The 27,224-nt window shown below is 41.1% G+C and overlaps 1 protein-coding gene across 1 annotated transcript in view; it reads left to right on the forward strand.

Moving 5' to 3' along the window:
• The first annotated feature begins 14,423 nt into the window (after window positions 1-14,423).
• Window positions 14,424-27,224, forward strand: part of CAPN8 (calpain 8) — a 65,770-nt gene continuing 52,969 nt past the window's right edge. Inside the window, exons 1-2 of the mRNA XM_077149149.1 lie at window positions 14,424-14,804; window positions 23,651-23,720. Of these exons, the coding sequence (XP_077005264.1) occupies window positions 14,583-14,804; window positions 23,651-23,720 (292 nt within the window). The 5' untranslated portion in view covers window positions 14,424-14,582. The remainder of the gene's footprint in view (window positions 14,805-23,650; window positions 23,721-27,224) is intronic.

The following is a 27,224-nucleotide window of genomic DNA, read 5'->3' on the forward strand; positions in this document are numbered from 1 at the left end:
TGGAGAATGAGAGACTCAGAGAGAGCAGAGAATGCTGCAGCACCACGAAGTGGAGAGTCCATTGGAGATGAAGAAGGAAAATGCCTCCCGGGGAGCTTCATGAAACCAGAAGCCAGGAGAGTAAGCTAGCAGATGATGCCATATTTGCCATGTGCCCTTCCAGCTGAGAGAGAAGCCCTGACTGTGTTCGCCATGTGCCTTTCCAGATGAGAGAGAAACCCTGAACTTCATCGGCCTTCTTGAACCAAGGTATCTTTCCCTGGATGCCTTTGATTGGACTTTTCTATAGACTTGTTTTAATTCTCGGCCTTAGAACTGTAAACTAGAAACTCATTAAATTCCCCTTGTTAAAAGCCGTTCCGTTTCTGGTATATTGCATTCCGGCAGCTAGCAAACTAGAACACTCTGTATATTTTTAAGATTTTCATTTTTGCCTCTGGTTTTCTGCTTTTTCCAAGATGTGTTTAGATATGAATTTCTTTTTATTTTTTCTGGTTGACTTTATTTGGCTTCTTGAATGTATGATTTGATAACTTTTATTTCCCAGCCATTGTCACCTCACTATTCTCTTTCTCCTCTCCTTATGGTACTTCAGTTATACATTCTTAGACTTTCTTACTGTACTCTTTATGTCACTTGCCCTATCTTTTGTATTTTCCACCTTTTATCTCTCTATTCCTCAGTCTTCTGATCGATCTTCCAGTTCACTAAATTTTTCTTCTGTTTTTTTAATTCATTAAACATATCCAATGGGTTATTTTTAATTTATTTTTTATTATCAAACCAAAACAACATACAAACATGAACATTCATAACATGCAAACATTCCGTGCATGGTGTACAATCATTGGCTCATAATATCATCACATAGTAATATATTCATCACCATGATAATTTTTAGAACATTTGCATCACTCAAGAAAAAGAGATAAAAAGAAAAAGAAAAAGCTCATATATACCATACCTCTTACCCATCCCTCTCATTGACCACTAGTATTTTCACCTACTCAATATATTTTAACCTTTGGTCCCCTTATTTTTTTCTATACCCCTTACCACTCCTTTTCATTGTTCACTAGTATTTCAATCTAATCAATTTATTTTAACATTTATTTTTAATCAATATTTTTTTACTCATCTGTCAATATCATAGATAAAAGGAGCATCAGACACAAGGTTTTCACATTGACATAGTCACATTGTGGAGGCTGTATCATTATACATTCATCTCCAAGAAACATGGCTACTGGAACACAGCTCTACAGTTTCAGGCACTTCCCTCTAGCCTCTCTAATACACTTTAAATTAAAAAAGAGACATCTATAAAATGTGTAAGAATAACCTCCAGGATAACCTCTTGACTCTGTTTGAAACCTCTGAGCCACTGACACTTTATTTTGTCTCATTTCTCTCTTCCCCCTTTCAGTCTAGAATGCTTTCTCAATCCCTTGATGCTGACTCCTAGCTTATTCTAGGATTTCTATCTCCCTTTGCCAGGGAGGTTTACACCCCTGGGAGTCATGTCCCATGTAGAGAGGGGGAGGGTGGTGAGTTGCTTGCCATGTTGGCTGAGAGAGAGGTACGCCACATCTGAGCAACAAAAGAGGTTCTCTGGGGGTGACTCTTAGGCCCTATTTTAAGTAGGCTTAGTCTATCCTTTGCAGGGACAAGTTTCATATGAACAAACCCCAAGACTGAGGCTTGGCTATTGAGGGCTCACTGCTTGTAAGAACGTCAGGAATTCTCCAAATGGGGACGTTGAAATTTTCCTCTTTCTTACCATTCCCCCAAGGGAACTTTGCAAATACTTTTTTATTCACCGTTCAAATCAATCGCCTATTTTTCTCTTCTGGTTTCATTTGTGTCCCTAGCCCTCCTCTCTCAATCATTCTCACATTCAGCTTCATTGAGTGTACTAACATTATTGTGCTACAGTTAGGTAGTATTGTGTTGTCCATTTCTGAATTTTTACAATCAATCCTGTTGCACGATCTGTATCCCTTCAGCTCCAATTACCTAAAATCTACCCTATTTCTATCTCCTGATGGCCTCTGTTTTTAACTGAAATTCTCCAAGTTCATTCATTAATGTTAGTTCATATCAGTGAGACCATACAGTATTTGTCCTTTTGTTTCTGGCTAATCTCACTCATCATGATGTCCTTAAGGTTCATCCATGTTGCTACATACTTCATGACTTTATTCTGTCTTAAAGCTGCATAATATTCCATCGTATGTACATACCACAGTTTGTTTAGCCACTCGTCTGTTGATGGACATTCTGGTTGTTTCCATCTCTTTGCAATTGTAAATAATGCTGCTATAAACATTGGTGTACAAATGTCCGTTTGTGTCCTTGCCCTTATGTCCTTTGAGTAGATACAATGGTATTGCCGGGTCATATGGCAATTCTATATTCAGCTTTTTGAGGAACCACCAAACTGCCTTCCACAGTGGTTGTACCATTTTACATTCCTGCCAACAGTGGATAAGTGTGCCTCTCCAGTACTTATCATTTTCTGTTTTATTGATAATGGCCATTCTGGTGGGTGTGAGATGATATCTCTTTGTAGTTTTGATTTGCATTTCCCTAATAGCCAGGGAAGTTGAGCATCTTTTCATGTGCCTTTTAGTCATTTGTATTTCCTCTTCTGAGATGTGTCTATTCATGTCTTTTGCCCATTTTGTAATTGGGTCGTTTGTCTTTTTGTTGTTGAGTTGAACAATCTCTTTATATAGTCCAGAAACTAGATGCTTATCTGATATATCATTTTCAAATATTGTCTCCCATTGTGTAAGCTGTCTTTTTACTTTCTTGACAAAGTTTTTGGATGCACAAAAGTGTTTAATTTTGAGGAGTTCCCATTTATCTCTTTTTTTCTTCAATGCTTGTGTTTGGGTGTAAAATCTAGGACTGCCTTCTATTATAAGTTTTATAAGATATTTCCCTACATTTTCCTCTAAAATTTTTATGGTCTTAGATCTAATGTTTAAGTCTTTAATCCATTTTGAGTTAGTTTTTGTATAGGGTGTGAGATAATGTTTCCTCTTTCATTCTTTTGCATGTGGATATCCAGTTCTCCAGGCACCACTTATTAAAGAGAGTATTCTGTCCCAGGTGAGTTGGCTTGACTGCCTTATCAAAGATCAATTGTCCACAGATGAGAGGGTCTATACTTGAACACTCTATTTGATTCCATTGGTCAGTATATCTATCTTTATGCCAGTCCCATGCTGTTTTGACTTCTGTAGCTTCGTAATACACTTTGAAGTCAGGTAGTGTGATAGCTCCGACTTCATTTACTTTCTCAGATTTTTTTTGCTATTCGGGGTACCCTGACTTTCCAGATAAATTTGGTGGTTGGTTTTTCTATTTCTGAAAAGTAAGTTTTTGGGATTTTAATTGGTGTTGCATTAAATCTATAAATCAATTTAACTACATTTAGTCTTCTAATCCATGAACATGGTATGCCCTTCCATTTATTTAGGTCTTCTGGGATTTCTCTTAGCAATTTCTTGTAGTTTTCTTTATATAAATCTTTTGTGTCCTTAGTTAAATTTATTCTTAAATATTTTATTCTTTTGGTTGCAATTATAAATGGAAAATTCTCCCCCCTGATTTCCCCCTCCTATGGCTCATTACTGATGTATAGAAACACTACAGGTTTTTGAGTGTTGACCTTGTAACCTGCCACTTTGCTGTACTCATTTATTAGCTCTAAAAGTTTTGCTGTGGATTTTTTGGGGTTTTTGATATATAGTATCACATCATCTGCAAACAGTGAGAGGTTACTTTTCCTTTCCAATTTTGATACCTTGTATTTCTTTTTCTAATACAAGAAATTGTCTAATTGCTCTGGCTAGAACTTCCAATACAATGTTGAATAACAATGGTGATAGTGGACATCCTTGTCTTGTACCTGATCTTTGGGGGAGTTTTCAGTTTTTCCCCATTGAGGATGATATTAGCTTTGGGTTTTTCCTGTACTTCCTTTATCATGTTGAGGAATTTCCCTTCTATTCCTAACCTTTGAAGTGTTTTCAACAAGAAAGGATGCTGAATTTTGTCAAATGCCTTTTCTGCATCAATCCAGATGACCATGTGGTTTTTCTGCTTTGACTTGTTGATATGATATATTACATTAATTGATTTTCTTATGCTGAACCATCCTTGCATACCTGGGATGAATCCTATTTGGTCATGGTGTATAATTCTTGTAATGTGCTGCTGGATTCGATTTGCAAGAATTCTGTTGAGGATTTTTGCATGTATATTCACTAGAGAGATTGGTCTGTAATTTTCTTTTCTTGTAGTATCTTTGTCTGGCTTTGGTATGAGGGTGATGTTGGCTTCATAGAATGAGTTAGGTAGACTTCCATCCTCTTCAGTTCTTTTGAAGAGTTTGAGCAGGTTTGGTACTAATTCTTTCTTGAACGTTTGGTAGAATTCACATGTGAAGCCATCTGGTCCTGAACTTTTCTTTTAGGGGAGCCTCCTAATGACTGATTCAATTTCTTTACTTGTGATTGGTTTGTTGAGGTCTTCTATTTCTTCTCAAGTCAATGTTGGTTGTTCATACCTTTCTAAGAAGTTGTCCATTTCATCTACATTGTCGAGTTTATTAACACAAAATTGTTCATAGTATCCTCTTATTATCTCCTTAATTTCTGCAGGGTCAGTAGCTATGTCTCCTCTTCCATTTCTGATTTTATTTATTTGCATCCTCTCTCTTCTTTTTGTCAACCTTGCTAAGGGTCCATCAATCTTATTGATTTTCTCTTAGAACCAACTTCTGGTTTTGTGGGTTTTCTCAATTGTTTTCTTGTTCTCAATTTCATTTATTTCTGCTCTAATCATCATTATTTCTTTCCTTTTTCTTACTCTGGGGTTAGTTTGCTTTTCTTTCTCTAGTTCTTTGAAGTGCCCAGTTAATTCCTTGATTTTTGCTCTTTCTTCTTTTTTGATATCGGCATTTAGGGCAATAAATTTCCCTCTTAGCACTGCATTTACTGCATTCCATAAATTTTGATATGTTGTGTTTTCATTTTCATTTGTCTCAAGATATTTACTGATTTCTCTGGTAATTTCTTCCTTGACCTACTGGTTGTTTAAGAGTGGGTTGTTGAGCCTCCATATGTTTGTGAATTTTCTGGCTATTTGTCTATTATTGATTTCCAACTTCATTCCTTTATGATCTGAGAAAGTGTTTTGTATGATTTCAATCTTTTAAAATTTATTGAGACTTGCTTTGTGACCTCAGCATATGGCCTATCCTTGAGAATGATCCATAAGCACTTGAAAAAAAGGTGTATCCTGTTGTTGTGGGGTGTAATATTCTATAAACATCTATTAAGCCTAGTTCATTTATTGTATTATTCAAATTCTCCATTTTTAATTGATCCTCTGTCTAGATGTTCTGTCCATTGATGAGAGTGGGGAATTGAAGTCTCCAAGTATTATGGTAGATGTGTCTATTTCTCTTTTCAGTGTTTGCCTCATGTGTTTTGTAGCACTCTGGCTCAGTGCATAAATTTTTATGATTGTTATGTCTTCTTGTTTAATTTTCTTTTTATTAATACATAGTGTCCTTTGTCTCTTTTAATTGTTTTGCATTTGAAGTCTGATTTGTTGGATATTAGAATAGCTACTCCTGCTTTTTTCTGATTGTTGTTTCCATGAAATATCTTCTCCCAACCTTTCACTTTCAACCTGTGTTTATCCTTGGGTCCAAAATGTGTCTCCTATAGAAAGCATAGAGATGGGTCCTGTTTTATAATCCATCCTGCCAGTCTATGTCTTTTGATTGGAGAGTTTAATCCATTAACATTTAGTGTTATTTGTATGTCCTGCTACCATTTTGCCTTTTGGATTTTATATGTCATATCTAATTTTTCTTCTTTTTACCTTTACTGAGAGTCTTCCTTTCTACACTTTTCTCCACACCTCTCTCTCCTGTCTTTTCCTATCTGTCTCTAGTGCTCCCTTTAGTATTTCTTTCAGAGCTGGCCTCTTGGTCACAAATTGTCTCAGTGATTTTTTTGTCTGAAAATGTTTTAATTTCCCCCTCATTTTTGAAGGACAATTTTGCTGGATATAGAATTCTTTGTTGGCAGTTTTTCTCTTTTAGTATCTTAAATATATCATACCACTGTCTTCTTACCTCTATGGTTTCTGCTGAGATATTTATGCATAGTCTTATTGGGTTTCCCTTGTATGTGATGGATTGTTTTTCTCTCCCTGCTTTTAAAATTCTCTCTTTCTCTTTGATATTTACATTCTGATTAGTAAGTGTCTTGGAGTATGTGTATTTGGATATATTCTGTTTGGGATACATGGTACTTCTTGGATCTGTAATTTTAAGTCTTTCATAAGAGTTGAGAAATTTTCAGTGATAATTTCCCCCATTAGTTTTCCTCCTCCTTTTCCCTTCTCTTTTCCTTCTGGGACACCCACAACATGTATATTCATGCATTTCATGTTGTCATTCAATTCCCTGAGTCCCTGCTCATATTTTTCTTTTCTTTTCCCTATATTTTCTTTTACTTTTCCATCAAAAATTAATGAATCATACTAGGAAAATTGAAGATATGGCCCAATGAACAGAACAAACCAACAATTCAAATGAGATACAGGAGTTGAAACAATGAACAGATGTCCCATCCTCCAGTCTGCTAATCTATCTTCTGCCTCTCGAAATCTAATGTTGTAGGTTTCCATTGTTTTTTTTTTTTTATTTCTACTGTGCTTTCATTCCCATATGTTCTGTGGTTTGTTTCTTCAGACTTTCTATTTCTTCTTTTTATTCATCCTTTGCCTTCTTTATATCCTTCCTCAATTCATTGATTTGATTTTTGATGAGGTTTTCCATGTCTGTTCGAACATCCTGAATTAATTGTTTCAACTCCTGTATCTCATTTGAACTGTTGATTTGTTCTGTTCACTGGGCCATATCTTCAATTTTCCTAGTCTGACTCATTAATTTTTGCTCGCATCTAGACATTTAATTTCCATAATTAATTTATTCTGGAGATTGTTTTCACTTTTTTTCCTTAGGATTTTCTTTGCTGCATGACTTTGTCATCTATCAGTTCTTTGATTCAGTTCAGATTATTCCAGACCTCCTGTAGCTTAGGTTTTGTTTAACAGATCAGAATTTTTCAGTTCTTGTTTTCTTGTTTATGCCCTTTTTCCCCCCTTAGGAGGTTCTACTTAGGTATTATAGACCCCAACCAGATTTTCCCGGACCAAACTGGCCTCCTCTCAGGAGGAAAGAGTCACCTGCATCAGTTTTCCCTGAGGGTGAGACCCAGAAGGTTGAAAGACTTTCCTATGAAGCCTCTGTACTCTGTGCTTTTCCTATCCTGCCTGGTATGTGGCGCTTGTTTGCCTGGGGGTCCCACCAGCATAAAATGATGGGGTGCCTTTAACTTCAGTAGACTCTCCCTGATGTTCACATGGTTGAGGCAGAGGAAGGGTTGTAGGCTGGCTTTCATCTTCAGTTTTCCAGGCCCTGGGGTCTGAATTCCTTGAGGGAGGGATTCCACCTGCGCTAGGCCCCACCCCTCTCCTGGGGAAGACACAGGCTCCAGACAAGCTCTCAGACAGGCTTAAATTCACCCTTGCCTGGGGCAGTTGGAGCCTGAGAAGGCTTGCAGCTGTATCCAAAGAGCAGTCAAGCTGTAGAAACACAGCCACAAAAAAGAAAAGGAAAAAAATCCTTTTTAGAGCAGACCCCCATTCCTCGGGTTTGCCAATGAAAAGCTTAAGTTGTTACGTTGCTCTGTGTATCTCCAGGTCCTATGTGCCCCCTCCTTTCCTTCAGGGCCCAGACACTTTCAAGTATTTTGTGCCGTCTGATCCAGAAAAAAAAAAAACAGTTTTTTTTTTCTTTTCCTGTCAGCCCTGCCCCCTCTGTTCCCGGGGAAAACCCAGCAACCTCAGTTTTTACTCGAGGTTCAGCTGAACTGGGGGTCTATTTTTAGTAGACAGATTTGTTAATTTATTCCACAATTGGTGCTTCAACAATCAACTTTCTCAAGTTGTTGTTTTATCTACTCACCCTTTCATTTTTTCTTGACTGTTTTAAATCAAAAGGAAGACAAATATCATTTCATCTGAAAATACTTCAGTGTTGGTGTTTATCAGATAAGGATTAAAAATGTATATAAAACTACAATACCTTTATCACACCCACAAAATTAAATAATAATTTCTGAATATCATATAATACCAAATCTATGTCTATTTTTCTCAATTGGCTCCAAAATGCCTTTTTACAATTTGCCTAAATGGGATCCAAAGAAGGCCCATGCATTGTATTTGTTTGACAGGTTTCTCAGGTACCTTTAGATATAAAACAGCCTTGTCCTTCTCTTCTTTTTTCATGCCATTTATTGAAAAATATGGATTTTTTGTCTTGTGGATTTCCTACATTCTGAAGTTGGCTGATTGTATACACAAGGTATCATCTAACATGTATCCCTCATTCCAGTGGTGCTTAAGTGGGGGTGATTTTGCCACTCAGGGACATTTGGCAACACTGGACATTTTTGGGGTCTCCACTAGAGAGGTGTAACTGGCATCTAGTAGGTAGAGGCCAGGGATGCTGCTCAACGTCCTATGACACACAGCACCACACCTACAACAAAGGATTATCTGGCTCAGAGTGTTAATAGTACAGAAGTTGAAAACCTGGCTTCCCCTCTTGTTTTCTTTTAAATGGCAATTAGATCTAGTGTTGGCGAAGCCCTCACTCTCCCCTGAGGGTTGTCTCCTGAGTCGTGTGCTGTGTGCTCTGTGTCTGTGTAACTGACTCAGTACGGCCACTTACCCACAGCCATCAACTAACCAGCCACCAGCTACCCCACAATCTAGGGGCTTGATTAGATTCAGGTTCAGTTTTGGGAAAGGGACAGAATTCTTCATAGGTGGTGCTGTGTGATACTTCTTATGGTATCATTTCAGAAGGCAATAATGTCCCGTTTTTAGGGATGTTCAGATTGACAAGTGAGCTTAGGTATTGTCAGCCGATCCTCCCATTACAAAATTCCTCATTAGCCTTTTGTCTAGTGGTTTTAGTACCTATTGGTGATGTTGCCTAGATTCATTATTTCGTTAAAGGTTGCAAAATGGTGACTCCTCTAATTCTATTGCTCTTTCTCCTATTAGCTGCAATTCCTCTATAAAGAAAAACATTACCTCATCAGCTATTTAATTACTTTAAAGTATAGTCCATATATTTAAAAAAAGGCAGGACAAATGGATAATTCTTTCCCTTTGCCAATTTTCAGAATGTCCTAGTCATTTAAAAATAGGTTTAAAATATTCTTCATGGTTGTTAAAATAAAGCAAACAAACAGAACAGCTAGCAACCACCCTGTGAAGAGGAAAATAGGAAAAGGGTATTACTACACAGACAATGTTTTGCCAAGCGCTTGGTTTTGAGTTCCAAAAGGCTTGTTGGGAGGAAACAGGGGTCTAGGGGGCAGCAGAGACCACCAGCTGCTGAAGCCAGGAAACAGTGACTTTGATATCTTTAAAAATTGATTACCACGGTCCATAGCTGCTTGCAGTTCTGATTTCAGCTATCTAGGATCTGAGTTGATCTGAGAGCCCACATCCCCCTGATGGCTGCAGTGAGGGGTAAGGGCTCTCTGATACCTCTGGCCCTGGCTACCTGGTGCTGGGAAGAGAGGGAGTGTCTTACCTGTGCTAGCAGCAGGAACCCAGCAGCCCCTGCCTGGCTTTGGTGCTGCTGAATGTACTCAGCTTGCTCTGGAGCCCCTGCTCCAGGGGAGCGGATGGGCACAGAGGCAGATTATCTCTAGATATTCCTAGCCTCCCCCTAAGCCCTTCTTAGGTTGTCTTGGTTTAAGTCATACTTGCAAACATTTTCAAAGAGTCATGCATGAAATAAGAGACCTCAGGATACAGATGCTCTTAAATTCCAAGTTATAGCCATTTGGGCTTAATCATACTCTGTCTCTTGCCAATTCAAGAGTGTGAGATACAAAGTTTGAATGACTTGTATATTTAACTAGTTATTACTTAGTTATTAATTATCAAGTATATAATGAGCATCTATTACGTGATAGTTTACTAGGCCACAGGAGGGAGGCTGAGATAAGAATGGATAGAGACAAAGGGATGAAAAATGCAGTCCTTTCATTAAAAAATTTTCAACTCTAATGGGTATGTGTATGAGGGGGGAGATTGGAGCAGAGAAGTAAATCAACAATTACAGTTTCATGGGATGCCCAGGATGGCTTTTATCTCGGAGGCTTTCTGGAGGAGGGACACCTGAACTCAATCTAAAACAGATGAGCCACGGCTCTTAGAGAGAAGAAGATGCAAAACAGTTCAGACAGAGGAGCGTAGGAGGTGTCAAAAGTAGTGAGTTTGTGGGGAATTTCTCATAGTTCTGTTTGGAGAAAGCCTAGGGTGACTGGCGATGGGGCAGGGGCAGGAGTCCGATGATGAGGGTCATGGTGCTGTGCCAAGAAGCTGGAATATCATTTTTAAGGCAAGTTGAGGGGCACTGAAGCATCTGCTAAGGAGCCCTAACCTTTCTACTCACATGTAAGTTTTTGCAGTATCAGCGCACCAGTCCGCAGGATCTGGGTTGGCCACTGGGGGGCAGTATCAGCTGGCTTACCTGCTGGGCTCGACTGGGCCCATCCCTGCCAGGTTGAGGGTCTGGGATGCTGTGTTATCCCAAAACGTGATGAGTGAGGCCAGGAGGTGGAGAGGATGAGTCCTCACGTCCTGATTGATCCACCAAGCCTTCTGTTTACTGCAGCCTGATTAGATAGGGGCTTAGTCTTGTAGCTCCAGAACCCCTTTGGCATGTGTGGGGCACTTGCTGCCTTGGGCCAACCTTTTCCTTAGAGACTACAAATGCTGGGATCACAGCAGCCCTTCCTCTCTGTGATGCTCTTGGCGTTGGGTTCATCTCCTGCTTGCCTTAGCATTCTGAAGTGAGAAGCCCCAGGAGAGAATTTGCCTGCGAGCTCTTTACCCCTCCCTTTCCCAAGGTTATGCTTATGCGAGACAACAAGCTTTGCAAACTTTAATCTTCTGAAAGCACATTTGGGCCTTTGGGTGCAGCTAGGGCCATTTATCTTCTTTGTTAAGGGCTAAAACAGCCTTGGCCCATCCAGCCAAGGAGAAGCTGTTTGTGGATTAAACTGGCACCCTGGCTCAGCTGGGGTGCAGAAAGTGCACGGCATTCACCTGGGCTGTTGCCCGGGAAGAATTCCTACTATGTAGGGGCCACGAAGCCTGTGTTAGATGTGAGTTTCTGAACATATAAAGGGTCCCAAGGCTTCCTGGACGGAAGCTGGCATTGGCTCTTGCAGGCTCCTGGGGCATGAGGCTGGAGAGACATCTGTCCAGGTTGACAGAGGCAGCAGGCGCCATCTGCTTCCTTCCAGACCCAGGTTGCATAGCCAGTAGACGGAGGTGTTCCACTGTCTGCTCAGGAGGGGCTGGTGAGTGGAGACTGCTCCTGACTCCGCTCATTTCTTTTCGTGACTGGGCTTTCCTTGCAGTGGGTCTGTCTGCCTGGTTGAGGAAGGGTTTGCTTGTGCAGCATCTGGAGGCAGGCAAGTCAGGTATTTTAGGCAGGCGGGGTGGGAAGGAGATTTTCTAGCCCCAGAGGAGTCCCCTTATGGAGAAAGAAAATAACCAGTTGTGGTTACTCTGCAATTGGGTGGAGGAAGGGCTTGTTCATTTGAGTCAGTTTGAAGGGAGCATTTCAGGGAGGAATGGGGAGAAACAGCCAGGGAAAACAATCCCAGGAGAGAGATCCTTGTTGATCAACTAACGAACCTATCAGAAAGAATAGGGTCCATTATAGATGGTGCACATATCTGAAACCACAGTACTTTTTATACCTTGTGGCTGTTTATTCATTCGTTAAATATTTATTGGGTTTCTGCTATGTGCCAGGAGGTCTCTAGGCTCCAGGGATACAAAGATGAGCAAAAGAAACATGGAAAATTGCCCTTGTGGACATCAGGGTCTGTTGGGGCAGAGGAAGCATTGATTAAAGAAACGTAGAAACCAGTGCTGGACAGGACACTGTAGGCTGGTGTGGGAGTGTATGAGGGAAGTGGCTTAGTGTGGGACATCTGGAAAGCCTTTCCTGGGGCACTGGGTGTGAAGCATGAGCAGGAATTCTCTAGTACTGGGGTAGGGAACAGGCAGAAGAGCCTCTTTGACAGAAGGCACAGCAGCTGCAAACCTTGAAGTGTGTCAGAGCCTGACATTCCAGGAACCGAAATAAAACCAGGGAGCTGGAGAGCAGAGAGGGAGGAGGAGCACGGGAGAGACAAGCCGGAGAGGGCCAGCCTGTGCAGGCTCTTATAAGCCCAGTAAAAATCTCTCTCGTTCTTATCCCAAGATCAGTGGGCACCCTTGGTGGGTTTAAGTTTTAAGACGTGGTTAGGTTTGTGGTTGAAATGATCACTCTGGGTAGATGGAAATCAACTACAAGGTTCAGATAATTAGGTTGTAGATTCAAAAGTAAAAATAAATTTCTCCTTTCCATTCCCACATAGGTTTGCTAGGTGTCTCTTGGAACCTCTTGGAACTCAGTGTGCTGAAGGGTATTCTGTGTTGACTGAAGGGAATTGGATTCTGGTTTTGGGGGAGAATGGGGACGTCTGAGTGAGACCGGTGTCAACTTTGTGGGCTGGTGAAAACATAACTGGGAATGCTGGATGCGTTTACTGGTCGGGGCGGAAGTTGAATGGAGGTGGGAGGTGTGGAGAGTGGACTGTGCAGTGGAGAGGGAGGTGGGCCCTCCAGGTGGGCAGGGGTCATATGTCGAGCTCTCAGTGCTGGCTTGAATCTCTGGAAGTCATTTTGGTGTTGAATTTCTGGTGAATCTTGGAAATACTGTTTTATCTTAGACACCCGGGGAGCAGACCCTCTGCTTTCCCAGGCCTGCCTACCTGGCTAAGTGCTTAACTCACTGTGACTTAGCAGGTCAGAGCTGGAGGCCTCAGACGTCTCAGCAGGTCCGGGGCTTTTGGCGTGTGGCCCGTGGACCCCTGTATTGGCATCATCTCTGGGATATTGGTTTAAAAACTGTGGTTTCCTGAGTCTTATCTCAGATCTGCTGAATCAGAACTTTTTTTGGAGGGTGGGAGGAGTGGCAGTGGTAGGATTTGTGAAGGAATCAGCATTTTAAGTAAGTGCACCAGTGGGTTCTTACGTGCACGGTATTAATTTCCTGTGGCTGCTATAACAAATCACCACAAACCTGAAAGCTTAAAACAACAGGAATGTATTCTCCCTCAGCCCTGGGGTCTAGAAGTCAGAAGCCATGAAATCAAGACATCAGCAGGGTTGTGCTTCCTTGGAGGCTCTAGGGAAGAATCTGTTTCTTGCTTCTCCCAGTTTCTGGTGGCTGCTGGCATTCCTTGGCTTGTGTCCACAGCACTCCAATCTCTGCCTCTATCGTCACATCACCTTATCCTCTATGTGAGTCTATTCTTCATCTGTCTCCCACTTACAAGGACCCTGGTGGTTGTATTTAGGGACCACTGGGATAATTCAGGATAATCCCCCCATCTCAAGATCCTTAACTTAATCACATCTGTAAAGACCCTTTTTCCAACTATGGTAACATTCATAGGTTTCAGAGATTAGGATATGATCTCTTTGGGGGATGAAGCAGGTGGCACGTTTTTCAGACTACCACACACACTGAAGTTTGGAAGCACTATGTGGTCAACATCCTTAGGGTCGAGTAGGCAGAGGAAATTGAAGTCTGGAGAGAAGTGACTAATCCAAGGTTACACAGCCCATAATTCATATCTGTGATTAGGACCCACTCCGATTCCTAGGCTGACTCTTGATATCTACTGAATGCTTCTTATGTACTATTTAGTAAGAAAATTGCATGTATTTCTCATCACGCTTCCAAACAACCCTAGGAGCTTCGTCCTACTATTATCTTCTATTTTACAGATGAGAAAATTAAGGGACAGAGACATTAAATAACTTACTCAAGGTGATAAAGCTAGTAAATAGTGGAAGTAGGATAGGAACCCAGGCATTTCAATGCTAAAGCCTTCATTCTTAGGTTAAACAACCTCCAGCCAGGCTCATGCTGAGTCCACTCTGAATCACCTCTCCGGTATTTCTGTCCTTCTAGCAAATATGGAATCAGGCTTCTCTGGAAGAAAATGAGAGCCCTCTAACCACCTGCCCTCCTCCTGCTTGGAACCAGTTCTCCATCTTCTCATAGGAGGGAAGCGTCTTGCAAACAAGTGTGGGTGGGGATGATCCTAATGGACTTCTTAGCTGAAGGCCTGGGATGGGCCCTGGCAGGTTTCCAGTCTCCTTGATGTTCTACTGAAAGGTAGAAGGTGAAGGTGGGGCAGCTCCATTTTGCACCTTGGGTACACGTTTGTTTCTGGCCTGACTCACTTCCCTTTGGAGCAGGGCCTGGGGTGAAACGTCTACCTGCTCCACCTCCTCTCTGCTGCCTTATAGCTTCTTTCCCAGCAGAGCAGATCTCTGACAGCTCAGAGCAGCTCCGTCCTCCATCCCAGCCTACAGAGCCCTCGGCCATGGCAGTATCCAAGCAATGGACAGCAGCTGAAGGTTTCAGCTCCAACCAGAGGGCCGTGAAATATTTGGGCCAGGACTTTGAGACTCTGAGGCAACAATGCTTGGACTCAGGGGTCCTTTTTAAGGATCCAGAGTTCCCAGCATGTCCGTCAGCTTTGGGCTCTAAGGACCTAGGCCCATCCTCCCCCCAAACTCAAGGCATCGCCTGGCAACGGCCCACGGTAAGGACACAGTCTTGCTGTCGAGAGTCATGGAGGGTGGAGGACCTTCACCTTGGTCAGGAGGAGTCCATTGAGGAGTATTCGCTCTGGGTCCTAAGTTCTTGGGTCCCATATTTAAGAAAGCTTCCACCCCAAACCCTCCTTTTAAAAATTCCTTTAAGAGGCAATGTGGTATAGAGGGAAGAGGATGTATGGGCTTTGGAACCAGACAAATTGGATTTGAATCCTGGCGCTGCCCTTTGTGGCTGTGTGGCCTTGAGCTGATTGCTTAACCTCAGTGAGCCTCAGTGTTCTCATATGTAAAATGGTGCTACTGACGTCTTATTTTTAGGGTTGCTATGAAGACTAGTGATGAAGCTCAGAGCGTTGTAGCCAACACAGAGGAGGCAAAGAATGCATAGGAGTTATTATTGCTTACACTTCTCCTGGGCCAGATCACAGTGGAACAAGTAAATGCTGGCTATAATCAGTCCTGGGGTAAGGAACAGGGTTGTTTGAGGCTGTGAATTGTCATTGCTCTGTCAGGGCTGGTGGGTGCAGAAGTTGGGGTAATGGGTCTGTGAATGCAGATGGGGCTTTGGGACGTTGTCACTGTCACCACCCAACGCTCAAGGGTAGAGGAGAGAGAACTGTCCTATCCAAACGTACTCCCTGAGCCACATCTCTCAGCCTTTCAATGTTGGGTCTGTCACTTACGGCTGTGTTACTTTTGTCAAGTGACTTGACCTTTGAACCTTAGAGATAGAATCCCCTCTGTACAGTGTGTTTGTGAGACCTGACCTAGTCCATATGGAATTCTCTGTATAGTGTCAGGCACATGACAAAGTCTCAAAAGAGGGACTATTAAATGGACAAACTCAGTGCCCTGGGCTGGAGCTTCTTTTGCCTTTTAGGTCACAATGGAGAAATCAAGTCATGGTGTCTGTTTTCTTGGTAGTGGCCGAGAAAGGAGGATAAAGAGAGAGTAATTCTTTGAAAATGTTCAAAATCACTATTTAACTCCAGCTATTTCTACCCCTTCTGTTTTAAACCTCTCCATTTTGCCCAACACTTTCTACTTCTGTGAAAAACTCCTTTACCTGTCTCCTTTCTGCCCAAAATGTCCCATCTTACTGCCCTCCTCAGAAACCCTAGGTAACTCTGGGATATTGGAAAAAATCAAGGTTGAGAGTCATGCTTTTATATTCAACTACAGAGTTGACAGCCACATTTCCTTTCCACAGCCAATGTGTTGAGCCTCTCTTTGGTGCTGGCAGTAGGCTATGTACTGTTTGGGAAGGTATCATGAGGGAAACTGTGGTCACAGCTCTGACAGAGGTTAGGGGGAGACAGAAGTGTGAATAAAGTGCTGACAACCAGGGCAAATGAAGTAAGTGCTAAACAGGCATACACAATGGGCCAGAAAAACTGGGATGCTACCATCATTTGGATGGAAACACTTCATGGGGGAGGAATGAATTCTAGCAGAACTGAAAGATTCCAAAGGCCTGGAGTAGATGGGGGAGAGAAGATTTCTCTTAGTGATCGAAGTCAGGTATCAGTTAACCTTTGTCTAGTTTTTTTCCCTTCTTTCGAAATTCTTAAAGTTCTTACCTACTCAACCATATTGTCCATTTTTTCCAAACCATGTCTTCCCCTGGTCTCAATGTCTATATAAATATAGTAACAACTGGATGTGCTGATCTGTGCTAACCAACAAGATACTATAAAATCCATAGGACCTAATTAATATGGAATTGAAGGACTCTTATTACTTGGAGTTTTCAGATGCTTGTGGAATAAATGGATGCTTGTCAAAATTTAATCTCTCTGTTCTCAGTTGGTTAAGATCCTGATCCTACCTCTATCAGCAATGTGCCTTGGAATCTGGAAATCAGCCTATTCCTAAATGCTTCATTTCTTTCCTCTAAGAACCCTCTCAGGCAAGTAGTTTGTGGTGTCTAGAAATGCAGTGTATTACAAGTACACTTGCAGCTTTTGAGGGTATGGTGGTTTGGAGATATATGTACCCAGAAAAATATGTTCTTAAATCGAATCTATTTCTGTGGGTGTAAACCCATTGTCAGTAGGATGTTTTGATGAGGTTACTTCGGTTAGGCTGTGTCCCACCTCAGTTAGGATAGGACTTAATCCTTTTACTGGAGTCCTTTCTGAATGGGATGAATATATATAGAGAAAAAAAAGCCATGGAAGCAAGGAGCTGAAATTAAGAAAATCTGGAAGAGAACAGAAAGACCCGTGGGATGTACCATGGGTTTTGCCATGAGGCAGAGGAACCAAGGACGGCTGGCGGCTTATCTTAAGGAAGAAAGCACAGCCTTGATGATGCTTTGAGGTGGACATTTTTTTTTTGCCTCAAAACTGTAAGCTAATAAATTCATTGTTTAAGCCAACCTAATTCATGGTATTTGCTGGAGCAGGCTAGGGAATGAAAACAGATTTTGATACTTGGAGTGGAGTGTTGCTATTGCAAATATCAAAAATGTGGAAACCGCTTTGGAATTAGGTAATGGGTAGAGGCTGGAAGAACTGTGAGGTGCTTGATAGAAAAAACCTAGACTGCTTTGAAGAGACTGTTCATAGCAATATGGGTGCTTAAAGGTACTTCTGATGAGGGCTTAGAAGGAAATGATGGAAGTGTTATTGGAAACTGGAGGGAAGGTGATCCATGTTTTAAATGGTAGGGAACTTGGCAAAATTGAGTTCTGATGTCAGGTGGAAGGTAGAATTTGAGATTTATGAGCTTGAATGTTTAGCTGAGGAGATTTCCAAGCTAATGTGGAAAGTGCAGCCTGGTTCCTCTTTGCAGTTTATAGTAAAGGCTGAGAGAAGTGGAGAAGATGAGAACTGAATTCCTGGGCACAAAGGAGCCAGAAATTGATAGTTTGGAATATTCTGAGTTTCCAGAAAGTGAGTACCCAGAGAACCGTACTCTGTGTGTGGGTTTAAGTGAGCATGGATCCGGTCAGCCATTTCAGTGCAGGGTGGGATTGAAAGTACTGTTATCCAGAAAGAATTTGTGGAACACAAGTTCTACTATTTGATGGTTTGGACAAGTTTTTTTTTTTTTTTTTATGGGATCTGTATGAATGGAATGACTGCCAGCCTAGACAAACAGGGACAGACTGAAGGAAAAATCACTTATAGGATAGAACCGTGGAGGCTGAGGTATGGACAGAAGATGTCTCCCCCACCCAGTCTGCCCTGGCACTTGGAGAGGGCGGGCCTTCTGCTCTGTTGCTCGGGAATAATGCTGCCATCTTGGTGTTCTGAGAGGGTTGAGCCTATCTCCCTTGGATTTCAGAGAGCTGGCCATCATCCCAGTGCTTGAAGAGGGTAGAGACTTTACCCCAATGTTTGGGGAGAGCATGGCCATTGCACTTGGAAGGGTTGGGATTGCCACTTCATCAGATCCAGAGGACAGAACATTATTCCGTAGATGACTCTCAGACCTTGAAATCCAATGGAGTGTGCCCTGCAGGTTTTCAGAATTGTTTGGAAACTGTTACCCCTGTTTTCTTTCTCATTTCTCCCTGTGGGAATGGAAATGTCTATCCTATACCTGTGCCTTCACTTGTATATTGGGAGCAGATAACTTGTTCTCTGGGTTTCACAGGTCCACAGTCAAAGAGGAATTCTGACCCAGGAGAGATTATACCCATGATCAATTTTGATGAGACTTTGTACTTCATATTATTATTGAAATGACTTATGGCTTTAGGAATACAGTGATGGAATGAATGTATTTTGCATGTAAAAAGAACATGTCTTTTGGGCTCCAGAGGATGGCATGTAGTGGTTTGAAGTTACCCCAGAAAAACATATTCTTAAATCTAATCCATTCATGTGGGTATAAACCCACTGTCAGTAGGACCTTTTGATGAGGCCACTTCAGTTATGTCACATTTCAATCAGGATGGTTGCCCAGTACCATTATTTTTACTGAAATATTTCATGGTATTTGCTGAAGTAGCCTAGGAAACAAAAATGGACGGTGACTCCTTACTTTCTTAGTCTTGGGGGATTGAAGTTAGTTGCCCAGATGTGGCTATTATGATCCCAGTTTATAATATTAACCAGGATGTTAATTTTCACCTGCCTTTGTGGGGACAGGCAGATGAGTAGATATGTATATATGTTTTTGCCCTTCAATAATAAAAAAGCTTGATAGTTAGATGCTTTCTGAATCCATAAAGTTTGCCTTCCTGTCCCTGTTGGGTGTTGCTGCCTGTCTGTAAGTCGCTGAGTGAAAGGTTTGTTTGTGCCCTTGTCCCAAGGGTTGGAATTCAAGTTTGCCCACATGAAGATCTCAGGTTCAAGCTTGGGCTCTCCAGGTGTGTTTTTGGCTATTCACAATGCCAAGGCAGTTTTTCCAATTGGTGTTGGGCAAACACAGCAATCCTATCACACATTAAAGGGTTGGGTCTGTGTGAGATCAGAGAGTGCCTTAGCAGCTGCATCTCCCAGCTTCCCCACTGGGCTGAATCACCTCCCAGCCCAGGCTCCTAGAGCTTGGGGTTTACCCAGTGTGAGCCGGCCCAGTCAATGACATTCTTCTCTGAGGTGTCTATCGTTTGGCAATTAAGCAGTTTATTGATTTTAAGGGGAAATTTGGAGAGATAGGAGCTAAGCGATATCAGATGAATAATAAGGACCCATTAAATATCCAGCTCAAGTTAAGGGAAACATTGAAGGGTTGAATTGTTGGAAGAAATTTGGGATAAGGTTGATGGGGGAGAGGCCTCAGTTTGGGGCTTCCAATCTGTCTCCTGCTGCTGCCTTTTGGATTAGTGAGTTGGGGGTTTTAAGCTCAACAGTGATTTATTGGGTATTGACCATGTGCAAGTGCTAGAGAGGAACCTTTTGTGGAGCTTCTGCCTAGTTGGCGAGAGAGACAAGGGAATGAATAGACAAATGACAGGCAACGGGGGATTCAGAGCATGGGCTTGGGCATCAAGTGATTCTGAATTCTGGTCCCTTTTCTGCCATTCAGTAGCTGTAGGACCATGAGAAAGCTCCAAACTGCCCTGAGGCTCAGTTTCCTCATCTGTAAAATGGGAATAATACTATTACCTACTTGAGTGGGTTATTGGGAGGCTTGAATGAGAGAATGAGCTTATACAGTGCCTTGTACATAATAAATGTCTAATACAATGAGATATCATAGCTATTTTCACAAGCCAGATTGTCCAAAGCGTGAATTATAAACCTCGACAAACTGTTGTGGAAGTTCAGGGGAAGGTACGGTTCAATTTGACTGTGGAATTGGAGCAGCTAACTACTGGACAAATTTGAATTGAGCTTGATGGAGAAGGTCTTGATAGAGACCAAAGAGAATGCGCCCTAGACAGAGGGCACAGGTGTGAACAATCCATTGCATTGGGAAGTGTATTCAGAACAAGTGTACTCAGAGGAAGGCAATGACCTGTTGTAGTGTGAAAGAGAAAACATTGTAGGAAATTGGGAGAGATGAGGCTGGAAACATCAAATGGGGTCAGATCATAGAGGGGTAAGGGTACTTGCCTAAGGGATAGGGGCGTCATTAATGATGATGATGATGTTGAAGACGGCAGTACCTTTCAGTTTCTTTAAAGGGCACAGCCAGAGTCCCTGAAATGTCAAACAAAGGTGTGACAACCTGGGAGAATGGTGTTTCCAAGTAGTCATCATCATTGAAAATGTGAAACTTTAGATCACCTCTTGCCTTGGATTCCTTACTGATAAGGAATTTCTTATGTCCATTCATCAGAGTTTGATAAGAGGCTTCAGTACAATGATTTGTGTTTATGGAGTGATGAGAAAGGCTTACCTGAGTACTAGTAAAATTTTATTACTAAAAGAATATGATTATTGTTAAGGAAGAAACAAAAACATTGTCCTAAGTGTGGGAATGTGGGGGCCCCTCTTCTGCACAGAAGCCTGCTTCTTTTAAACCTCTTCTTGGGCTGCCAAATTACTCTGTATCTCTGATTTGAGATCCAAGAGAAAATTAGCAATAGAGAGAAGACTTTGGTCAAATTCTTCAGGCATAATGCTAAGATGCCATCTTCTTGCGAAGTCGAGGACTTTTTGTGGCCCTGAAAGATTCATATAAGATATTATTCATGACATTTCTTAGTTTTTTGAGGTGGGTGGGTAAGGAGCAATTTTGAATTATGCTAATGAATAACAATGAAGTAAAATGAGCATTCCACCACCCTATAAACCACTTAGCCCCATTCTGGATACAGTGCTTCCTCTTTAAATTGTCTGTAGCTTTGCCAATGGCCCTGACTCAAAACTTGAGCAGAACTTGGTAATCGTATTAGATTTGAGTCTACTGGATTTACATCACATGGACAGCATGATGTGGGTAATTGAGTACACAGCTCAGGGGAGTGATTTTAGAAGTGTCAGCATGTTCTATAATTAGTAGTCAAAGCCATGGTTTTGGATGATGTCACCAAGAGACAAGGATTTGGGTATGCTCTTGCTGTATGACACAGGATCAGAGAAGGGGTTGAGCCCCATGCCTAGGTGTTTGCTGATGCTTAGGGATGAGCAAAGGAGAGGAACTGATGAGGGCAACTGATAAGGAATATTGAAAGAAGTAAGGAGAAAATCAAGAACGAGTAGGGGTCCCATAAGCCCAGGAAGGAAAGAGTTTGCAGAAAGAAGGAATAGGCAATAGTGTCACATATCAAAGATCAGACAAGTAAAATCAGAATAGAAAACACCCATTAAATTTAGAAAATTCTGGGAGTACCATGAGTTAGAGGAGAGCAGTTTCACTGGAGCTGTGGAGGTCAGTGGCAGATTTCAGGGAGCTGAAGGATGAATGAGATTAAAGGATGAAGAGGAGAATATACTAAGAGGGTTTCAAGGATGAAGATTCACCCAAATCCCAGAACAGTGTGTTCTTTTCCTTTCCTTCTCAGTGAAGTAATCTTTTCCTTCTTTAAAAGAGTTGTTTTAAACCAAAAAAATAGTTTTTTTTTGGTTCTTTCCTTTTTTATTTATTAGTTTTAGACTCTTTCCACCTTTTATTTACCAAGAGATGATGGTCTGGAGACCAGGCCTTCCTAAGATATAGAAGTCCTAGTTTGGTTAATGCCACTTCTCTCTTTAAATTGTCAGCAGAGATGGCAAAAGATGGAAACAAACAAAACTAAAGGTCCGTCACTAAGAAGCCTGGCTAAATAACTTGTGATACTTAAAATGAAATTATAAATATCTATATGTGCTGATAAGAAAAGATGTATAAGATATATGATTAAAACAAGGACATAAATATAAATGTGCTTTTATATGCAAAGACAGAATCTGGAAGGATACATAAGAAATGTTAACAGTGGGGAATATGGTGGTAAAAGGGATTTTTTTTTGTCTTTTATACCATTATTTACTGTTGGATTTTTTTCCCATGCACATGTATTACATTTTCAGTAAAAAACAAGCTAATGAAAAATTTTAAAGCTTTTTATTGTGGTAATACATATACGACTCAAAATTTCCCATTTTAAACACTTTCAAGTATACAATTCAGTCGTATTTATTACATAGTATTTATTACAATATAGTCTTAATTACATTGACAATATTGTGCTACCATCTAAAAAGTTTTTTAATACTTAAAAAAAAAAGCAATCCAGCCCATAGGTACTGTTTCCACTCATTTAGGTGGGAACTGGCAGCCTTATATCCCACTATACGGCAGCAACTTGGAAGGTTCCATCTTACCCAGCAGAATCCCAGAGCCTGCAGTTCACTCTTCCATTCATACCCTGTGCCTCTGTCCTAAGTCCCACTCTTTTGCTTCCTAGTCCTTTTTGATCTACCATTTTTTCATCTAGAAATGTCTCTCACTCTTTATGATTAGACAGCCCTTGGTGTAGCACAACCCAGATGCCTCTGATTAAATGTACACTGGCGTATTTTTTGTCCCTTGAGATCCTCATCTCCCATCACATAAATCTTTCAGCCATAATTCCTACTGGACATGTCTTGTTTTTCTCACTTTGTGTATGTAGTCCACATCCCATTATCATGCACGAGACTGTTCTCTCTAATTTTTCTCATGAGTGGCATACACTCATGTAGAATGAAAATTCTTTGAGGTCAAGAACGATTCTTTCTTTCTTTTTCCTCTGTCTTCATTTTACTATGCTCTTCCTGCCCCTGCCTGCCATGGTGCAAATAGTACCAGATATAGAATGGGAACATAATAAATCCTTGCTGGGTAAACAAATAAAGAATGCGTAAAGAATGCCTCATGTGCCCCATTTGAGCTCTGGGAGTATGAGACTGGTTTAGGCAGATGCTGGTTTGATGTAGGTAAGAGGAGGAAGTTGAGTTCTCCTCTCTGGATATGGCATTTCCTGATACTTCAGTGTTTCCATCAGCAAATGAGATCTTTATCATGTAGTTAAGTCTTTAATGAGTAACCACAGGGTGCATGGCATTTTCCTAGAATGCTAAACACTACCCTAATCTTCTCTCTGTGTAGATGGGGTGGGGTCAGGATGGATGACATCATATTGCATTGCGTTATTCTCCCAGCATTTGCCTTTCTCTCCCCTGCCCCACCTTTTCATACCCACACGCCTACACAAAATGTATAGCAATGAAAACACCAGTTGTGATGGTGCCCCAGGCTCTGGTTCCTGCTCTGCCTCTCCCTCCCTGGGTGGTTGTGGGCAGGTCTCCTCACTTCTCTAAGTCTCAGAATCCTCAGCAATAGATCAAGACATGTGCAGGAGATGATCTCCTTACTCTCCTCCAGGTCTGGAATTGTGTGGCTCTAATGTACCTTGACCTGCCACCATCACTGGGCAATTTGTGACTTTTCTTTTATGTGAAACTTTCAGGAATTGTGTCCCAGCCCTCAGTTTATCATTGGTGGAGCTACGCGCACAGACATTTGTCAAGGTGGTCTGGGTGAGTAACTGTGGAGAGTCCTATTTGTTTTGGGAGAGGGTATGTCTGTATATACATGAGCAGCATCAGATTAAGCTGGTAGACTTGACTGAATGAATTACGTGCATATCTATACATATTTGTGTTTTTGAGACTGCTTTCTTCTCTATGGCTCTCAAATGCTGGAACTATCTTTTGACTCTCAGCAAGAGATTTTCTGCAGGCTCATTTAACCCATTTAATGCTGGAGCAAGGAGCCAGGATTATGGGCATAGAGTAGATAACTGGGCTGCATTTTTTAATGGTCATTACCTCTGAGCAGACATAATTTACCCTATGGAGTGGCCATGTCTATATAATGATGGGCTGTCATAATAGATGTTTTTATAATTAGTAAGAAAACAAGGATCTTAATTTTCTGGTCAAGCTTTCTTTCATAGGCCCAGAATTCCAGAACCAAGAAACTTCATTTCCCAATCTTTCATATTTCCTTCAAATCAGGTAGCATTAAGTTTAGAAATAACTCATTTTATTTTGTTTGGCAAGTGCTAGCTTCAAGGTTCTCCTTGATAGCAGGCATAGCTTTGTTGATCTCACAAGCCCTCCGGATCTCAGGGCCTAATAGATGGGAATTTCTGCACTGAGTGGGACAACACTTATATTGAACTTGCTGGGCTTCAAAACTGCTGCAAAATAGAGAACCTGGAATGAAGGCAAAGAAGAAACAAACCCAACTTGGTGGAAAACAGCAAGACAAACAAAAAGTTCAGCATCTGTACAGACCCAATTCAAACAAGAATTTTAAGGAGATTCCCCATTTTTCTTTTCCCCCTTGTTTCAGCCAGGAAAACCTTCTCTCTCTAGCTTGCTTGAAATCTTCATGAATTTAAAAATCAGATGGTACTTTATTTTAAGTGCTCCTAATTTTCTTTCCTTTAATGAGTGTAGCAAATCCTCAGCTAGACAGACTCAGGGGGTATAAGTACAAAGCTGCGAGAATGATTCCGGGTGCCACAACAAGCCTGTGCCCTTTTCCCAGATAGCCGCGGCTTCCATTTCCTAAGCCTTTGTGTGAGGGTTCACACTGAGGGGTAGCATTCTGACCTTTTCTCGTTCTGGGTAAGTGTGTGGTGCCTTTTCGCTTCAGGCTAAATGTTTAACCTAATTTGCCTACGTCTCAGGGAAATAGAACTTGAAATCTGTGCCTGTAACAGCTCTTCATTATAGGTGTTTTCGCTTTGGAAAAGGGCTTATTGAGTGCCTTGTAATTGATTGACTTGGATGGATTTTCCTTTGAATAATTTTAAGCAAGAAAGGAGTATTTCCAGGAAGGGGCATCACCATGGCAAGGGTGCGCTGCTGGTGGAGACAGAGCCTGAAGTGCAGGAACACGAGCACAACCAGCTCTCTGAATCCGACTCACATCCCAACAAGTGGGTGGCCTGGGTCAGCCCAGCTGCAGCGGTGGTGAATTTTAATGGACCCAGTGCAGTGGGGCTGCTGAGTCACATCTCCAGAGAGGGGTGAGGCCCTTGGTATGAGACATACGTGCCTGAAGAGATTGAGCCTCGGTGGGTAGATTGGGGCTGCCATGTTAGCCCTGGGGCAGGAAGCCAGCAGCTGAGCTCAGCAACCTGTGAGGTTTGAGCCAGGACTGTCCCTGGACAAGGGGTGAAGTGTGGCGAGATTAAGAAGAAAGAGTCCTTCCCCAGCCCACAGCAGAGAGTTCTCAAAGAACAGTGGGGTATCCTGCAGCCCTTGTGGAAGGAGGGTGCGACACGGATCCATGTTTGTTAATGCCTTTTTGCCTTTTCAGAGTCCAACACAGCACAGTGGGGTCTGCCCTAGATTTTTTTTTTGTTTGCTGTTCTACTTCTTTTAAATAGTTGATATATATAATGGAAATGATATCTTCTTCATGGAGTAATTTTGTTATTTTTTAAAATTATTTTGGATATGCATGGTTCAAAAATTTAAACAACCAACTAAAAGGTATATAGTGAAAAGTTTGGGCTTTCCACCCCATCTCCATCGACCGCACCACTCACTGCCTTCACCGCTTTATGTGCATGTGTGTGTCTCTTCAGTGTTTCTTTTTGTCATTGCAAGCAAGTCTAAATTTTCTTATTTTTATTGCCTTCTTTTTTTTTGTTTTTTTGTCATTTATTTTCTCTCTGCATTTTCTGCAAAAATTGGCCAGATGTGAATTTTTATACTTTACCCCTTTCTTACTGTTTTTATATCTTATGCAGTAGTTTGAACTTTTCCAGTACAACAGTGAATGTAAACTATGATGAAAAATATCCTTGGTTTGTTCCTGACTTTTAAAGTAATGCTTCCAACAATTTACAATTAAGAATCATGTTTGCATAGGGTATTGGTAGGTAGACTTTGTCAGTTCAAGGACGGTTCCTTCTATTCCAAGAATTTTTTCTTATATTTTTTGGCTCTATTTTATTTTAATCATAAATGAATATTATCTATTGTGGGGAGAACTACATTACTATATCTCTGCATTAATAATCATAATTAATCTTCCAATTATAATTGAAATTACCTCTAAATTTTCTTTCTACACACTCTTTGTCTAATTGTGGCATAAGTGTTATACTAGCTTCATAAATTAATTGGAATCTGATTTGGAACAGTGTATTTATTGCCTTCTTGAACTAAAGGTAACCTACTGTAAATGTGGTTCAGCAACTTGCTTATTTCACTTAATAAATTATCTTGGAGATCTTTCCATATTAGTACCTAATGAGTTTTGTCTTTTTCTTTGCAAAAACATTTTATTGTGGTAACACATATATAGCATAAACTTTGCTGTTCTGTTTTTAAATGTACCGTTCAGTGGCATTAATTCCATTCACAACACTGTGCTTCTGTCACCGACATCTATTTCTAAAGGTTTTTCTTGTTCCAAACAGTAAACTCTATACCCATTAAGTGTTTGAATGGTTACCAACCCCTGATAACCTCCTACTTTCTGTCTCTATGAATTTATCTACTGTAGCTATTTTACACAAGTGGAATCATGCAATATTTGTCCTTGGTTTATTCACTAAGCATAATGTTTTCACAACTCATCCCTGTTGAAGTATGTCTCAGAACTTCACTCCTTTTTGTGGCTGAATAGTGTTCCATTGTACGGACATAGCACATTTTGTTCTATCCATTCATCTGTGAAGGAACACTTGGGTCATTTCTTCCTTTTGGCTGTTATGAATCATGCTGCTATGAACTTTGCTATAGAAATATCTGTTTGAGCCCCTGCTTTCAATTCCTTGAGATATATACCTAGGCATGGAATTGCTGGATCATATGGTAGTTCTATTTTTAACTTTTTGAGAAGCTTCCAAATTGTTTTCCACAGTGGCTACGTCATTTTATGTTCCTACCAACAATGACATCCGTTTTTAAAGCACTAAGAGTACTGTATTCCACCATGTGGAGGTATCGCAGTTGATTTAACCAGTCTCCTATAGATGGGCCCCTCTTATTTTCACTCATTTGATATCATAAAAA

This window comes from Tamandua tetradactyla, chromosome 2 (genome assembly GCF_023851605.1).
Source record: "Tamandua tetradactyla isolate mTamTet1 chromosome 2, mTamTet1.pri, whole genome shotgun sequence".
NCBI lineage: Eukaryota > Metazoa > Chordata > Mammalia > Pilosa > Myrmecophagidae > Tamandua > Tamandua tetradactyla.